Source organism: Chiloscyllium plagiosum, chromosome 39, assembly GCF_004010195.1.
Source record: "Chiloscyllium plagiosum isolate BGI_BamShark_2017 chromosome 39, ASM401019v2, whole genome shotgun sequence".
Lineage (NCBI taxonomy): Eukaryota > Metazoa > Chordata > Chondrichthyes > Orectolobiformes > Hemiscylliidae > Chiloscyllium > Chiloscyllium plagiosum.
In genome coordinates, this window is record NC_057748.1 from 3,393,501 (window position 1) to 3,412,781 (window position 19,281).

The window sequence follows — 19,281 nt, forward strand, 5'->3', positions numbered from 1 at the left end:
CTGTGGAACCATATCCCAGCAGGCAGCATGGCCTTCAAAGAAGCAGAGAAGGAAATTAGAGAGAAACTCCAAGGAACGCAAATGTAGTGACAGTTCAGAAACATAAGGAGCCCGAGCCTGTGCCTCCAGTCAGTCAGCATTGATCATTTCCCCCCTGCTTATCACTGTAATTCCCTCCAAACTCAGATTCTCAGCTACCCCCACACCATCTGTTCATAACTCATTTTTTTCTCTTTCTTTCCCCTTTTTTGGTGTTTTCCCCCTCTTGGCATTTCTTCACCTCCCCCTATGGTGGGGTTTCATCCCGGTCTCTCGGTGATATGTTGACTTGTCTCTCGTCAGCTCGCCTCAGTGTGAGAGTGGGTCCTGCCCAGTAGGCACCAGGGGAGATCGGAGAGGGAGGGGCAGTCTCAGCAGCACTGATGATATCTGAGGTGGTCTCTCTCGCTCACTCCCTTCCCCCTGCCCAGGCATGTTCGCAAGGCATCAGGGAGATCAGAGAGGGGGGAGTTTTAACAGCAGTGATGATATCTGAGGCAGCGGTATCAAGAATAGACAGCTGAGGTCTCCTAGAGAGCAAGATAAGCAGAGGTCTCATCAAAGACTTGAACTTTTAACTTATCCCTTTATTTTCCTAATTTACACTATAAAAGGCTTTAATGTTAACTATTACCTATTTCTTTACTTTTCTACATATGCCATGAAGGTAATGCTTAACTGTTTAACTCTCATTTCTCTTACTACTTTGTACCTAAGATTTTGTCCCTAGGTACCTTGAGACTAGGATGGTGTCCAATGCTTCTGTACTTGCATACACGTGACAATAAACTCTAAATCTAAATCTTTGAAATGCGGCTTATTACCTACTTCTTTAACCAAGCCTGTTCAAATGTCATTCTGTTTCAAATTTACATCGCCAGATTTTGATTGACGGTGCATTAATATCTTGAAGGTGCCACATGAATGCAAGTTGCTGTTGTTGCATTTTGCAGCTTGTATATTTTGCATGATAACACACCAAAGGGAAACTAGACTTGCATTTCAATATTGTTTTTCACAGCCCCTCAAGATGTTCCAAAGCTTACAAGAGCTAATTAAGTAATTTGCAATGTAGTTACTTCTGGAACGTAGGAAATATAGCTTCAACTGTGCATAGGATCCCACAACCAGATTTGTTAAAATGACCAGATCTTCTGTTCTTCCTGATGTTGGTTCATAAATAAATATCAAGCCAATACATCCCATGCATCCCAGTGAAATAGTACAATAGGATCTTCTATATCCATAGGAGAGAGGAGACATGGACCTTATTTAACGTCTCAAACAATAGACAGCACCTTTAACCGGACTGCACTCAGAGCTGAGATGTCTTCATGCTCCAGATGGTGGAGTGGGATGTGAATCTGCAACCGTTCCGACATCAGAGACAAGGGAGAAACCGACTGAAACATAGCTGGTACGAAAATAAGGGTGGCACACTGAATGTACAGCTCAACAAAAGGTTGCAGGAAATGAATAGTGCCCTATATTTGTCCTGTGGAGCAATGTGCAACACCTGTCTGCAGCATAGCAATGCACATTACCCTGAAAACATCAGCACAGGGTGTTCAGTATGTGCATGCTGCTCATATTAGGCTGAGTGACAAACAGTTTGCAAATCATAGAATCCCAACAGAGTAGAAGCAGGCTATTCAGCCCATCAAGTCCACACCAACCCTCAGAACAACATCCAACCCAGACCCACCTCCCTACACCTTGCATTTTACGTGAATATCGCAACCAGCCTGCACATCCCTGGACACTATTGGCAATTTCCCAAGGCCGATCCACCCTAACCTGCACATCTTTGTACTGAAGGAGGGAATGGAGCACCCAGAGGAAACCCACGCAGCCACGGGGAGAACGTGCAAATTCTACACAGTTATCTGAGGCCAGAATCGAACCCAGGTCCCCAGGGCTGTGAGGCAGCAGTGCTAACCACTGAGCCACCATGGTTCTGTGCCCATGAGATTGATCTCCTTCAATTCAACATTCTTCACATCAAGTTTGAAATCCCTAAAATGCATTATTAAAAACCACCAACAACTTGCATTTAATGAGAGTAATTTACAAAGCATTGTGTAAGGAGCCATAGAACACAAAGCACCAGAGGTGTCTCTCTGCATTAGGGCAAGACAGTTGGGGATAACTCGATCCAAGCTGGGGGTAAGTTGAGGAGCCAGGTGCTCCACAACCTACCACGAGCAGACGAGGATTGGGCCTACACTGTTGGGTTTACTCGCTATGACACTCTAGTCACTGAGCCAACCAATATAACCAACCCAACTATTAACACAGTCAAAAAGTACTATTGTCAATCACAGGAGTGTCGATTTGACGGTGAACCACATGAGACGATTAGGAGAGGGTCAAGAAGTAGGGTTTACAGGAGCATATTTAAAGAGAAAAAGGGGATGCAGTTGAGGTCTATAAGATGCTAAAGGAGACTGACACAGTAGCTGTAGGGAGGATGTTCCCTCATGTGGGACAATCTGGAACAGGAGGTCACAGTTTTTAGGATAAGGGGCGGCAGATTTCAAACAGAGATCAGGAAGAATTACTTCTCTCAAAGGGGAGTGAATCTGTGGAATTCACTCCCCCAGAGTACGGTGGATGCTGGGACATCTACACTGTTGGGTTTACTCGCTATGACACTCTAGTCACTGAGCCAACCAATATAACCAACCCAACTATTAACACAGTCAAAAAGTACTATTGTCAATCACAGGAGTGTCGATTTGACGGTGAACCATATGAGACGATTAGGAGAGGGTCAAGAAGTAGGGTTTACAGGAGCATATTTAAAGAGAAAAAGGGGATCCAGTTGAGGTCTATAAGATGCTAAAGGGGATTGTCACAGTAGCTGTAGGGAGGATGTTCCCTCATGTGGGACAATCTGGAACAGGGGGTCACAGTTTTTAGGATAAGGGGCGGCAGATTTCAAACAGAGATCAGGAGGAATTACTTCTCTCAAAGGGGCGTGAATCTGTGGAATTCACTCCCCCAGAGTACGGTGGATGCTGGGACATTGAGTAAATTGAAGGGTTTTTAATTAGTAACAATTGCAAGGGTTATGAAGAGCAGACAGGAAAGTGGAGCTGAGGCTGTGATGAAATCGGCCACGATTGTGTTGAATGTTGGAGCAGGTTCGAGGGGCTGAATGGCCTCCTCTTGCTCCTAGTTCTTATGTAAGTGTTTATGGAGGGAATTCTGGAACTTTGCAGGAAGCTGGGGTTACAGTTACCGCGGTGTAGTAATTCCTTTTATTTTATTCACTCATGGGACATGGGCATCTTTGGCTGGGCCCAGCATTTACTGCCCCCTCCCTAGTTGCCACCTTGAGAAGGTGGGGGTGAGCTACCTTCTTGAACCGCTGCAGTCTGTGTGTTGTCGGTAGACCCACAATGCCCCTGAGGGAGGGACTGTTAGTGGGAGTTGAAATAGTGACTAACTCCTGCATCACAAGACCACGACAGCCTGGGGTTGTATTTGTTTTAATCAACCTGTTTAGAGATGTATGACACTCCTCTGTGGCAAACAGGGCTTGGGCCCAAGCCCCCTGGCTCTGAGGCAGGGACACTACCATTGTGCCACAAGTACGTGCTTGAGTCATAGAGATGCACAGCATGGAAACAGAGCCTTTGGGTTTGTCACATCCATGCCGTGCAGATATCCCCAAATTAATCTCGTCCCATTTGCCAGCACTTGGCCCATATCCCTCTAAATCCTTCCTATTCTTGAACCCATCTAGATGCCTTTTAAATGTTGTAATTGTACCAGCCTCCACCACTTCCTCTGATAATTTGTATTCTGGTCAATATACAGGATTAAGGGAGAAAGTGAGGTCTGTAGATGCTGGAGATCAGAGTGGAGAGTGTGGTGCTGTAAAAGCATAGCAGGCCAGGCAGCATCCGAGGAGCAGGAGAAGGACTTTTGCCAGAAACGTCGATTCTCTAGCTTCATGGATGCTGCCTGACCTGCTGTGCTTACCCAGCACCACACTCTACAAACTGGGTTAAGGGTCAACTGATCTAATTGAGGTTGTGGAACAGGTTTGAGAGGATTTAACGGCCTAATCCAGTGGGTGAGAGAGGCCTTGGAGACCCAAATCTGAAACTTGAGCAGTCACTCTGTTCACATCAACCATCAGGAGTCACACCACACCAAGAAGTTGCAGTCCAACAGATTTGTTTGAAATCACAAGCTTCCAGAGCGATGCTTGTTTCCCTGATGAAGGAGCAGCGCTCCGAAAGCTTGTGATTTCATAAAAAGCCTTTGTTGGACTATAACCTGGTGTGGGTGATTTCTGACCCTGTCTACCCCAGTCCAACACCGGCACCTCCACATCCAAAATCAGCTGTCCCACTTTGCATTTCCCGCATTCCCCCTCCTCCTTACGTTACCACAAGACCTATGATAGCAATGTATTTGGATGTGGAGTGTACAGAGAGAAGGATGTGGGAAGGCACAGCCCTGGTGGGAGATACCCGTTAAGAGCAAACCTCAGGCAGTGCAGCCAATGTGGAGGAGCGCCCACCATCAAGGACAGAACGATAGGATGTAAAAAGTCATGCCGACTTTAACGTTGCCATCACAAAGTGATTTAGAAACATCAGACTGTGGCTTTAAGGGAAGTTTCGTTTTCACCGCTTGTGGGAGGGAACAGAAATGCTGAGCTCACTCCCACTGGATGGACCGTGCAGTAACAGCAGCAGCTCCAAGTCTAACTGAACTAAAGTACACACACACACCCTTACATATTTATAAAAAAACAGAACAGATTTGAAAATGATGAAGAAACAGTTTAATCGGATGTTGCAGTTAGCGAATCATACTGTAAACAGGTAAGAACCATAAGTGAGAGTTTTAAAGTGCATTTTGCCTGTTGGTTTTGCAATACTCAAATTAGGAAGTAACTGGCTCGTCAATACGTTTAACTCAAGGGGAACTCTCTTGTTATAATTAAATAAAGACATTGACTGCAGTTGGACAGTAAAAACTGCAGGAATACATTGTTTGACTGTGTACAGCTGAGGTTGTTGGACAATGGGGTTAATTCCTTTGCTGGTTTTATTTCTGTCACAGTGCCTTAACTGTACAAATGGGTTAATACTCTGCAGGTCCACAAGACTGTCCTCCCCTCCTTCCCCGTCAGACCCTGCTTTGGCATCATCTTAAATTAACACATGCTCCTGATACTGAGATAACAGTGTGGAGTCACTGTGTGGGTTGGAGGGGGTGTGGAGCACAGGGGTGATGATGATGATTAGATTGGTGATAAATCTACCGCAGAACTGGCTGGTGGGTCAGTCTGTCCGGTGGACAAGAATTTAAAAATGCCCAGTTTGATTGGGAAAGTCAGTTGGCAGACTTGATTTTTTCAAACTGTGTTCCCAATTCAGGAAGGTTTCGTGGGATCTGTTAGCCAGTATGGACATGATGGGCCTTATGGCCTTACTTTCCCTTCACCCTATTGCTTACATCCCCCCATGTGACTCTAGCTACCTTCACAGCCCTGTGTGATATGGAGATATAGTGAAACCGACTCTTTGAGGTGCCCTGTGAGTGTTTAAGGGCAGCAATGGACTATGTTCCCAATTCATTCCAACTGAGCTGATCGCCATCTCTTTGGGTTCCAGCGTCAAGGAATAGAAAAGCAGATATCTGTCTGGGTTGGGTGCATCTTCAATATTTAAAGGAGTATCTCTTACTTGAAACAACTGTGGGGCTGGCACGAATGGGCCTCAGTAAGTGGCCTGGAGGGTTCCTCTCTAAAATGAGACATAGAAACATAGCAAATAGGCCATTCAGCCCTTCGAGTCTGCTCACACCATTCAACATGATCATGGCTAATCAGACCCCTGTTCCCACTCTTTGCCCGTGACCTTTGACCTTTCACCATGAGAATTTGGGGTGAAGCCATTCACTCATAGGATGTGAGTATCTCTGCCTAGACCAGCATTTATTGCCGTCCCTAATCACCCAGAGGGCAGTTAGGAGTCAATCCCATTGCTGTGGGTCTGGAGTCATGTGTAGGCTAGACCAGGTAAGGATGGCAGTTTCCTGCCCTAAAGGACATTAGTGACCCAGATGGGTTTTTCTGACAATTGACGATTTTTTCATGGTCATCATTAGACCCTTAATTCCATATTCTTCACTGAATTCAAATTCCACAATCTGCCATTACCTGAATAGGGACTAATAGTTTAGTGATAATACCATTAGGCCATTGCATCCTGGGGATGCCCAATCCAGTTTCAAGAGTGTAGGATGTTACCTTAAGTTGAGATCATACCTACCATCTCGCTCAAAGTGACAACTCCCACTGTCATCAAAGAAAACGTTTACTTGAAATCACAACCTTTCAGAGCACTGCTCCCTCGTCATGTTTACTTTACTCTGAAAACTTGTGATTTCAAATACACATTCCATGCAGTGAACGGTGTGTGTGTGTATGTGTTTGTCTGTGTGTGGGAGGGTTCCTCTCTAAAATGAGACATAGAAACATAGCAAATAGGCCATTCAGCCCTTCGAGTCTGCTCACACCATTCAACATGATCATGGCTAATCAGACCCCTGTTCCCACTCTTTGCCCGTGACCTTTGACCTTTCACCATGAGAATTTGGGGTGAAGCCATTCACTCATAGGATGTGAGTATCTCTGCCTAGACCAGCATTTATTGCCGTCCCTAATCACCCAGAGGGCAGTTAGGAGTCAATCCCATTGCTGTGGGTCTGGAGTCATGTGTAGGCTAGACCAGGTAAGGATGGCAGTTTCCTGCCCTAAAGGACATTAGTGACCCAGATGGGTTTTTCTGACAATTGACGATTTTTTCATGGTCATCATTAGACCCTTAATTCCATATTCTTCACTGAATTCAAATTCCACAATCTGCCATTACCTGAATAGGGACTAATAGTTTAGTGATAATACCATTAGGCCATTGCATCCTGGGGATGCCCAATCCAGTTTCAAGAGTGTAGGATGTTACCTTAAGTTGAGATCATACCTACCATCTCGCTCAAAGTGACAACTCCCACTGTCATCAAAGAAAACGTTTACTTGAAATCACAACCTTTCAGAGCACTGCTCCCTCGTCATGTTTACTTTACTCTGAAAACTTGTGATTTCAAATACACATTCCATGCAGTGAACGGTGTGTGTGTGTATGTGTTTGTCTGTGTGTGTGTGTGTGTGTGTGTGTGTATATACCTATGTCCATGTATCAGGGAGACATGTTGGACTATTATGGTGTCATGTGACTTCTGACTTTGTCCCAGCCAGTCCGACACCAGCACCTCCACATCATCATAGAGAAAGAGAGTGGAGGTTGTCCAGCTATTGAGTTTCGTCGGCACGCATTGGCTATAATTTGATTGACGAATTGTGGACGTTGTTTGGAGAACGCAAACTTTCTACTGAATGGATTTAGTGATTTTCTATAGCAATCTATGCATGATTTTCTGTAGTATGACATTGCAGATGAACACAACTGTCGTGTTACAGCAGAACAGCCTGTAGATTTCCTTCTGTGTCCTGGTCAATATTTATCTCCCAATCTCAACCATCCCTGAAACAGATCCTATTTTTATCGATCGCATTGCTGTTTGTGAAATCTTGTCGTGTGCAGTAATGTGAAATGCTTTGTGGTTGTGTAGAATGCTAAAGAAATGCAAGGTTTGCCTTGCAAGGCCTGACATTTTTTGCAACACAGACGCTTCTTCTTTCAGTATCAGGAGAGCATCCATCCCAGAATGCCTGCTGTGTGGACAACTGGGGAAATGCCTCAATGGTGACCTGGGGTGGACACTGTCTACTAATGTAGCGAAGGTCAGACAGTCAAAATCTTCCATCACATTCTGCTGCATGAGTGCAATAACTCAGGAAACCCAACTGGAAAGCAGCATCGTATACTGGTGAACATTAAAATAAGGCTACCACTAGCGTGTAAAGGCTAGACCCAGCCCAGAAAAGACAGTTTTGCAGATGCATTACGGGCTCTGCTTTGCTTTTCCTATCAATTTAGTGTCTGTATAAGTTTATAGAGTGTCCCAGATTGCACTGTTTGGGTATTTTTTGAATTAACTTTTACCAAGCACCGACCGCCGCTAATCAGACACCACCCCAGGAATCCACAATAAGTGCTTTCCATTCAACCAGTTCAGCAATGTCATGACACACCTCTGGAGTAGGTGGGATTTGAACCTCAGGCACCTAGGCTCGAAGGTAGGGACGCTACCACAGTGGCACATGAGCCCACCCCCGACCCCCTGGTCTGCTTTATTTTCTTAAACTAATCAGCCTGTTCAGAGATGTTATTACACAACCTCTGGAGCAGGTGGGACTTGAGCCTCCTGGTCCAGAGGTACAAACACTACCACAGCACCAAACAAGTCTAAGCTGAGTCTGCTTTTAATTTTAATATCCAGAAGTACTATCAAACACAATTGAGCATCTTTCCCACTGCCAAAATCACCATGTTCTTTTTTAACTACAAAACCCCACCAGTAAAACAGCCTTTTCGCCAGGTCAATATTTCCATTCAGTGCCTATTAAGCAACTCAATCAAACTGGAGGTGGGTGGGCAAGATAAAGCTCTGTATTCCCTGTGGTGCCCACTTCTCTCTAAAGGCATTGAGAGCAATGATGGCACTGCATGCTCCCTCTCCAAGGATGCCCAGGAATGAACATTCCTGCGGAAGAGGGGCCCTGAGTCTGCTTTATAAAGGACTCAGGTGATGAGTTCCAGCTCAGTCAGGGATCTCCTACACAACCAGCTCCGCAGGTAAATTAATGAGTGATTCCTGTGGGCCTTAAGGGGTTATCGCAGTGAGATTACGGAATCCCTCCATCACTTCCAGGTCTGACACAGTGGACAGCTCATGTAAGGTCATTCCCAAACAGGAAGTGTGCCAGCCGCCATCTTGGTGAGGGTTCTTTTGTGGAGGAGCAATCAATATCAGAGCAGGGCATGGCCCTGGGAACTTCCTTTAATAAATCCTGGTGGTGAGTTCAGTGTCACCAAGGTCCTAAATTCCCCAGCCTCAGAATTTCCCTGACCAAAAGCAAAGGCTCATGTTAATTGCCTCGCCATTGTTTTAAGGGCTGTCCTCCCTCACCTCTCCATCTTGCTTCCAAAATGATGTTGAAGCTGCCAATATCAGAGTGTGGCTCGAGCAGAAGGTCTTTGTACACACATGGTCAGCCCTGAGGTACCTATCCCCCAGCCCCGGGAGTGTATCCCGGCTTCAACCACATGCTGCTGCAGAGTCAGGCTATTGTGATCTATGAGCAACCTTCTGTTTCAATTGCAATTCATCAACTTGCCATTTGTGGTTTGGAGAGCGGCAGAAAAAAATGTTTGTTCTTTTCAGCCTGGGGAATCCTGCAAAATGGTTGTGAAGAATTGATGAATTATTCAAGTTAATTTTGATATATTTCCAGTTGGATACCTCTCTCTCACTCCCTGAATTCAATTGCAACCTTAAATTAGGTCATTCAGCCCAGGCCTCTCTGCTGGAGCTTCCCGCTCTATTCCTATATCTTTGACATTTCAACCAAATTCCTCATGTTCCTCCTTTACAAATGCTTATCCCAAACCCTTCCAAGGAATGTTCCAGTTGCAGTACTCCATTGGCTCATAAGACACTGGCTGAAAAGATTCCCTTTCAATGGCTGCCTCTATTCTCTGGATGTGGAGGTGTCAGTGTTGGACTGGGGTGGACAAAGTTAAAAATCACACAACACCAGGTTACAGTCCAACAGGTTTATTTGGAAGCATTAGCTTTCAGAGCCCTGCTCCTTCATCAGGTAGCTAGTGACCTGACCTCACGAGCTAACTGACAAAGGAACAGTGCTCCAAAAGCTTGTACTTCCAAATCAACCTGTTGGACTATAACCTGGTGTTGTGTGATTTTTAAATTTATTCTCTGGATGGTACCCCTCCATTAGGGTCCCTGAAAATCAAAGCTGATGAAATCCTGCATTTCTTTTTGTTATATGCAACGTGTTCACTGTTGAAGCCAGTAATTGGCGAACATTGTAACATTTCAGGGATTCTACAGTTCCAAAGGTTTGCTTCTGACTGACAAAGGGATGGGTCTTGTTGCAAGGTTTTCAATAGACCCCACAAAACAGTTCAGATGTCGTTGTAAATTAGTTCATGGGTCAGAGCCACTGGGAGTTAGAAGACAGGGACAGAGGGAGGTTTCATGCAGAAAATGACTGTTGTTCAGAATTCATCTGGTTGGTTGTGTGTAGATGGTGTTTAATATGTAGTTAAGGGCTGTTGGATAGCTCAGAACCCAGGAAGAACTTTCAGGAATGAGCAAGCCACTGCGTGTTAGGGTTCAGAAGAAGCTGTAGGGCACCAGTAGGAGTGTGCAGCAGAGAGTGGGTGCTGAGGCTCCACATTTAGTCATTGTGTACTGCAACTGAGCAAGATTAGAGCAGCTGAGAAAATCCAGGGGCAGTGCTAGCTTTATCTGTAAGAACACTTGAGTTGTGCCTGTGATTACCTGCTGGAGTGTAGTTTCCAGAATCTAGGAAATCATAGTCTCAGGAAAGTACAATGAACTACCAGAACATGAAAAGCTTTGAGGTCATCTATAACAAACCATCTCTTTGCTATTTAATGGGCGTTGTGTGAGAGATTGACCATGGTTATGGTCCCCATATTTGCCTCATGTTAATTTTGGAATTTTAGAGTATGTTATTTTTCTTTTGACAACATATACCCAGTTTGTTTATGAAAGTTTTGTTCGTACTGAACCTGTTATTCTAAAGAAACCTAGCTGAATTGATTTTAATATTGAACCAGATACCGTCTTTGAACTGTGTAGTAGGTCAGATCATCAAACTGGTTAAATTGAAAATTTGGTTTGGCTAGTGGAGGAGTGGCACTAAAAAGAAATCAGTGCAACCCCCCCAATCTCAAATATATGGAGGGTTATGCATGACTGAAAAATGTGTTGCTGGAAAAGCGCAGCAGATCAGGCAGCATCCAAGGAGCAGGAGAATCGACGTTTCGGTCATAAGCCTTTCTTCAACATATGCATGACACCAAGCCTATAGCTGAACATGAGTATTTGGAAATGAGAGCAATAGTTACCATAAAGAAAGGACATGCCAATACAAGTTTCTTGTGCACCAGAGGAAAGGTATATATCTGAGATGACAAACTTTGAGGTGAGTGAAGAAGGCATTTGGTATGCTTGCCTTTAGTGTAGCAGGGAGACCAGAAGTGAACACAATATCTCAAAGGTGGCTGAACTAATGTCCTGTACAACTGCAACATGACCTCCCAACTCCTGTACTCAATGCGCTGACCACTAGATTAGATTAGATTTTAGATTAGATGTAATCTAATCTAAAATCTAATCTAATCTAGTGGTCAGCGCATTGAGTACAGGAGTTGGGAGGTCATGTTGCAGTTGTACAGGACATTAGTTCGGCCACCTTTGAGATATTGTGTTCACTTCTGGTCTCCCTGCTACAAAAAGGATGTTGTTAAACATGAAAGGGTTCAGAAAAGATTTACAAGGATGTTGCCAGGGTTGGAGCTAAAGAGAGAAGCCCATTGGAAGGAGAAAAAAACTTCATTTTTTTCATTTTATTTTTAAGAAATCATTTCTCTTTTTTAATGAACCCACACCAAATCACCCGTTTGATGATTTTTCTTTATTTATGTGATGTGGGCCCAGCATTTATTGTCTGTCCCTAGTTGCCCCTTGAGAAGGTGGCGGTGAGCTGCCTTCTTGAACCGCTGCAGTCCATGTGCTGTGGGTTGACCCACAATGCCCTTAGGGAGGGAATTCCAGGATTGTGACCCAGCGACAGTGAAGGAACGGCGATATATTTCCATGTCAGGATGGTGAGTGGCTCGGAGGGGAATTTGTAGGGGGTGGTGAACCTATGTATCTGCTGCCCTTGTCCTTCTAGATGGAAGTGGTCATAGGTTTGGAAGGCGCTGTCTGAGGATCTGTGATGAATTTCTGCACAGCATCTTGTAGATAGTACACACTGCTGCTACTGAGTGCCAGTGGTGGAGGGAGTGGATGTGGTGCTAATCAAGCCTGCTTTGTCCTGGATGGTATTAGGTTTCTTGTGTATTGTTGGAGGTGCACCCATCCAGGCAAGTGAGGAGTATTCCATCACACTCCTGACTTGTGCCTTGTAAATGGTGGACAGGCTTTGGGGAGTCAGGAGGTGTGTTTCTTTCAGCAATATTCCCAGCCTCTGACTGCTATTGTGGTCATTGTGTTTATGTGGCAAGTTCAGTTCAATTTCTGGTCAATGGTAGCCCTAAGCATGTTGATTGTGGGGAATTGAGTGCTGATGATGCCATTGAATGTCAAGGGACAGTGAATAGATTGTCTCTTATTGGAGATGTTCCTTTCCTGGCAATTGGGAGGTGCGAATGTTACTTGTCACTTGTCTGCCCATGCCCTGGATATTGTCCAGGTTTTGCTGCATTTGGGCATGGAGTGCTTCATTATCCGAGGAGTCATGAATAGTGCTGAACATTGTGTGATCATCAGTGAACATCTCCATTTCTGACCTTATCATGGAGGGAAGGTCATTGATGAAGTAGCTGAAGATGAAGATGGTTGAACCTCGGACACTCCTCTGAGGATCTCCTGCAGCTGAGATGACTGACCTCCAACAGCCACAACCATCTTCCTATTTAACAGGTATAGAACACAGAACATAGAACAATACAGCGCAGAACAGACCCTTCGGCCCTGGATGTTGCACCAACCTGTGAACTATTCTCAGCTCATCCCCCTACACTATCCCAAAATCATCCATGTGCTTATCTAAGGATTGTTTAAATCTCCCTAATATGACTCCAACCAGCAGAGAGTTTGCCCCCAGTACCCATTGATTCCGGTTTTGCGAGGGCCACACTCTTCCGAATACAGCCTTGATGTCCAGGGCTGTCCCTCTCCCCTCCCCTCTGGTCCATGTTTGAAACAAGGCTGTAATGAGGTCAGGAGCTGGATGACCCTAAACTGGGCGTCACGAGAAACATATAAGTTAGAAACTTATAAGTTAGAGCAAAAGGAATACAAAGCCAATTGGATCAAGATCTGATCTGTTTGAACTGTAAAGAGTCCTCTGATGCTAACGCTGACAGAGGATTCTGCTGAGCTCAGTGAAGACACTGTGGGATGACAGCAGAACTGTTTAAACTTGCACAAGCAATAGCAGCATTCCAAGAAAAGGACGTCGAGGCAATTTCCATTTCGTTCATTCTAATTGCAAACAAATGTAGTGGCCCACAGAAAGCTGAAGGCTACTCAGGCAAAGCCCACAAAGTTTAGATTCGATTCCCTTTCGGCCCAACAAGTCCACACCGACCCTCCGAAGAACAACCCACCCAGACCCATTCCCCTACACCTATGGGCAATTTAGCATAAGGTCAGGCAGCTGCGCTTTTCCAGCAACACATTTTCAGCTCTGATCTCCAGCATCTGCAGACCTCACTTTCTCCGCAATTTAGCATAGCCAATTCACCTGACCTGCACATCTTTGGACTGTAGGAGGAAACCGGAGCACTCGAAGGAAACCCAGGCAGACACGGGGAGAATGTGCAAACTCCACACAGACAGTTGCCTGAGGCTGGAATTGAACCCAGGTCCCTGGCGCTGTGAGGCAGCAGTGCTAACCACCGTGCCACCCATGAAATTGCTTTCTGAGGTGCCTTTGTCACATTGTGAAAGAGCCAACAACATTCTTCAATGCTTATGAGTTGGTCCCTTGTAGGTAGAAATTTCAAAACCTACAGCAGTAGTCTGAGTAGATCAGAGATTGGCAAGGTGAAATGATGTACCTGTGATTGTTGATGCATTGGATGGGGACACTTAAAGTAGATTCCATAAGTAAGAACCTCAGGGAAGTAATTCACGTTGAAGAATTTAGGAGTTTGCTCCCTACAATTGTAAGTATAGACACGGATAACCGAAATGTCTCAAAAGCTCGGCAAGCAGCCAGGCTGGCTGATGATTGTAAGGTTGCCTTCACACCTTTTGTGTGAGAGAAATCCTTTGTCCATCACCCCACACAAACCTGAACAAGTTGAAAAGTTCTTCATCCAAAAGCTTGTGATTTCAAATAAACCTGTTGGACTATAACCTGGTGTTGTGTGACTCCTGACTTTGTCCACCCCAGTCCTACACCGGTACCTCCATATCGTGTTTCCACCGCAACAAGATAGAGCACGTTCATGCTAATTGTTGCACGCAGCACAGTAAACCAATTATGCATTCTCAGATAACCGACAAGAATGAAGGGGATATAGCTCAGTACAGTCAAGGGACCTTTCTTTGAATAAAGCTGAAATGAGTCAGGTTAATGGAGACTATAGAGGCTTTATCTCGAAGCGAGAAGTAATCCCGTACTCCTCCGTCAAAAACAAGTGAACAAATCAAAATTTGTAAAGCGCTGGGACTGTTCAGTCACTGATGGTTGCTAATGATATGATTTGTGTTCCAGATAGTTTGATGAATGACTTGTTCCCTTTCAAAGAATTAAATTGTGAAGAAACTTAGTAAATGTGGGAATTAGAATCATAGAATCACAGGTATGTACAGGGTGAGAGGGGAAAGAAATAAAAGGGACCTAAGGGGCAACTTTTTCACGCAGAGGGTGGTATGTGTATGGAATGAGTTGCCAGAGGATGTGGTGGAGGCTGGTACAATTACAACATTTAAGAGGCATTTGGATGGGTATATGAATAGGAAGGGTTTGGAGGGAAATGGGCCGGGTGCTGGCAGGTGGGACTAGATTGGTTTGGGATATCTGGTCGGCATGGATGGGTTGGACCGAAGGGTCTGTTTCCGTGCTGTACATACCTGTGATTCTATGATTCTAATTCCCACATTTACTAAGTTTCTTCACAATTTAATTCTTTGAAAGGGAACAAGTCATTCATCAAACTATCTGGAACACAAATCATATCATTAGCAACCATCAGTGACTGAACAGTCCCAGCGCTTTACAAATTTTGATTTGTTCACTTGTTTTTGACGGAGGAGTACGGGATTACTTCTCGCTTCGAGATAAAGCCTCTATAGTCTCCATTAACCTGACTCATTTCAGCTTTATTCAAAGAAAGGTCCCTTGACTGTACTGAGCTATATCCCCTTCATTCTTGTCGGTTATCTGAGAATGCATAATTGGTTTACTGTGCTGCGTGCAACAATTAGCATGAACGTGCTCTATCTTGTTGCGGTGGAAACACGATATGGAGGTACCGGTGTAGGACTGGGGTGGACAAAGTCAGGAGTCACACAACACCAGGTTATAGTCCAACAGGTTTATTTGAAATCACAAGCTTTCGGGTGAAGAACTTTTCAACTTGTTCAGGTTTGTGTGGGGTGATGGACAACCTATGCCCTCTAGTTCTGGACTGCCCCACTCCAGGGAAAAGACTTTTGTTCCCAGTTTATCTATTGGTTTGTATTATCAGTCATCTATAGATTTTATATTGGATAATGACATGGCTAGCACAGACAGTAACCTAAGACCGTAAGAAATAGGGCCATTCGGCCCCTCGATCCTGTTTTACCATTCAATAGGATCGTGGCTGATCTGACATTCCTCACATCCACTTTCCTGCATTTTCCCTTTGATTTCCAATGACTAGATTTCAGCAGTTGTTGGATTGTGTTGAATTTGCCACGATTACTGTGGATAAACACGAGAAGCTAATAATGAGTAATTGAAGGGAAGCCTGATGGATGGGGAGAACCAACTTTCATCCACAAGAGATGAGTTTGTTAATGGAAAGCAAGCCTTGGGGAGAACACTTCAGTATGAGTCAGGTGTCTTCGTCATATACTTGCAGAAGCAAATATGACGGGACAGTTTTCCGCATTAAACTTGATAACTTTGAGTGAATAAGTCCATATAAAGTAATATGTAAAACAACGTGAACAGGAACTGGAATTGCTGATGGATCAGAATAATTAGTTGAGTGCAGAATTAAAAAACAAAACTTACGGTCTGTTGGAGTTTCCTTGTGAAAAGGGCAATGAAAAGTTTAAATTCCGTTGCAATCTGTTGAGTGAAAAAGAGACAGTGTGCAGTGTAGAAGGAAAGATTCAAACCTTAAAAGCAGTTAAAGAGAACAACACTTCCTCAGTGCAGATTTATTCATCTGCTCTTAATCAAAACAATGACAAAAATCTGTTCTGAGGGAGGAAGGGAGATGATTTTGAAACAAGCACAGAGAGAATGCAAGAGAAACTCAATAGATATGGCAGCATCTGGAGAGAGAAACAGAGTTAACATTTCAAGTCGGATAAGGCTCTCCTTTAGAACTGTAGAAGCTTTCGAAGCTGGTTAGCTTTCCATTGCAAATATAAAGGATTTCCATATCAAAGAACAGAAACCAACACATCCCATTCGAAAAGATGAAAGACTTGATCTAAAATTGTTTAATGTATCATCACAGCTCCACAACACTGTACTCATTTGACTATAAATTCTGTGTCTTATTCTCCACAACCACCCAATGAAGCAGCGCTGCAAAAGCTAGTGCTTCCAAATAAACCTTTCAGACTATAACTTGGTGTTGTGGGAGTTTTAACTTAAAGGACCCATTAACAGTATGCAACTATCAACAGAGATGTGTGGGGAAAACACCCGAGGGCTGTGAAAGGATTTGGTTCATTAATTTCCTGAAAGAGTAAACTTCTTAGAAATTAAAATTCCAAAACGAAGAAGTCTTTGACATTGCTCAGGAAGAATGAATAAGACATGTTTGGAATGGAATGAAAAGAAAGTGGAAGATCTCAAAGAGTCGAGCAATCAAAGCCAACAGGCATAGACAAAATAAACCGAGAGAACTGCAGATGCTGGAAATCAGAAACCAAAAACAGAAATTGCTGGAAAAACTCAGTAGGTCTGGTAGCATCCGTGGAGAGAAATCAAAGTTAACGTTTTGGTTCAAGTGACCCTTCCCCAGAACTGAAGATCAGTTCTAAGTAAGGATCACTTGACCCGAAACATTAACTCTGATTTCTCTCCACGGATGCTACCAGACCTACTGAGGTTTTCCAGCAATTTTTATCCAGAGGTAGAAAATGCATACATAGAACATCTCAATAATATTCTTGGAAGTGCCAAAAGGAATCTTGATCAGAAAACAGAGATGAATACAGCCATTTTGATATTATTAATGCAAATTGCTAGTAGCTGTTTAGAAAGTGAATTTAAAGATGGAGTTAGGCCTACTCTAATGAAAAGAGTCACAATTGGACTGTGGATATATTTGGAACAGTCTTTACAGAGTTAAGAGAATAGCATTAAAATGTGATGATGAATGGTTAGGTTTGTGAAACTTAAACCTTGCCAATCTGACTTGTGGCATGTAATTACTTGTATTCAAGTTAAGCTTTCTTAGTTTTGCAAAGACAATATATGCACGTTTATAAATGAAAGGGCTGAGTGTGTAATCTGTAAAATGTTATTTGTTAGCGGACACTGATGGTAAGGCACTGGGTACTACAAAGGCTATGGGCCCTGGCAATATTCCAGCAATCCTCCCTGGTCGCGAGGTGACGGCCTAGTGGTATTATTGCTGGACTGTTAATCTAGAGACCCAGGAAATGTTCTGTGGACCTGGGTTTAAATCCTGCTGATTGGTGATGGTGGAATTGGAATTCAATAAAAATCTGGAATTAAGAGTCTGATGATGGCCGTGAGTCCATTGGTGATTGTGGGAAAATCTCATTTGGTTCACTAATGTCCTTTAGGGAAGGAAACTGTCATCCTTACCTGGTCTGGCCTACATGTAACTCCAGACCCACAGCAATGGGTATTGACCTTTCACAGTTAGGATTGGGCATTAATTGCTGATCTAACCAGCACCACCCTCATCCCATGAATGAATAAAATGAAATTGTCCAAGACCTGTGCTCCAGAGTTTGCCGCTCCCTGAGCCAAGCTGTTCCATTCCAGTTACAACACTCGCATCTACCGAGTTTGCACATTCTCCCCGTGTCTGCGTGGGTTTCCTCCCGGTGCTCCGGTTTCCTCCCACAATCCAAACATGTGCAGGTCAGGGTGGATTGGCCAAGTTAAATTGCCCATAGTGTTAGGTGAAGGGGTAAATGTAGGGGAACAGGTGGTTTTCTCTTCAGAGGGTCGGTGTGGACTTGTTGGGCCGAAGGGTCTGTTTCCACACTGTAAGTAATCTAATCTAATCTAATCCACCGAAAAATGTGTAAAATTCCCGGGAAGGTCCTGTACACCACCAACCCGGCCAATTACCACCCCATCAGTCTGCTCTCATCAGTAAAGTGATGGAAGGTGTCATCAACAGGGCTAGCAAGCAACACCTGCTCAGTAAATGATGTGTGTGGAGGTGCAGGTGAACTTGTGACGGATATGGAAGGATCCCTTGGGGCCTTGGAGGGAAGTGAGGGGGGAGGTGTGAGCGCAAGTTTTGCATTTCTTGCAGTTGCAGGGGAAGGTGCCGGGAGTGGAGGTTGGGTTGGTGGGGCGTGTGGACCTGATGAGGGAGTCGCGGAGGGAGTGGTCTTTCCGGAATGCTGATAGGGGAGGGGAGGGAAATATATCCTTGGTGGTGGGGTCTGTCTGGAGGTGGCGGAAATAACGAAGAATGATACGATGTATCTGGAAGTTGGTGGGGTGGTAGGTGAGGACCAGTGGGGTTCTGTTCTGGTGGCGATTGGAGGGGCGGGATTCAAGGGCGGAGAAGCGGGAAGAGGAGGAGATGCGGTGGAGAGCGTTGTCAACCACGTCGGAGGGGAAATTGCGGTCTTTAAAGAAGGAGGCCATCTGGGTTGTTCAGTAGTGGAATTGGTCCTCCTGGGAGCAGATACGGCGGAGGTGAAGGAATTGGGAATATAGGATGGCGTTTTTACAGGGGGCAGGGTGGGTGGAGGTGTAATCTAGGTAGCTGTGGGAGTCGGTCGGTTTATAGTAAATGTCTGTGTTGAGTTGGTCATCCGAGATAGAAATGGACTGGTCTAAGAAGGTGAGGGAGGAGTCTGAGACGGTCCAGGTAAATTTGAAGTCAGGGTGGAAGGTGTTAGTAAAGTGGATGAACTGTTCAACCTTCTCGTGGGAGCACGAGGCGGCGCCGATACAGTCATCGATGTAGCAGAGGAAAAGGTGGGGGGTGGTGCCAGTGTAGCTGCTGAAGATGGACTGTTCCACATATCCAACGAAGAGGCAGGCATAGCTGGGGCCCATGCGGGTGCCCATGG

General features: G+C 44.6%; 1 protein-coding gene across 1 annotated transcript in view; it reads left to right on the plus strand.

Moving 5' to 3' along the window:
- The first annotated feature begins 4,693 nt into the window (after window positions 1-4,693).
- LOC122542002 (SH3 domain-binding protein 1-like) overlaps window positions 4,694-19,281 on the plus strand; it is a 58,150-nt gene continuing 43,562 nt past the window's right edge. The window contains exon 1 of the mRNA XM_043679295.1: window positions 4,694-4,883. Within this exon, the coding sequence (XP_043535230.1) occupies window positions 4,828-4,883 (56 nt within the window). The 5' untranslated portion in view covers window positions 4,694-4,827. The remainder of the gene's footprint in view (window positions 4,884-19,281) is intronic.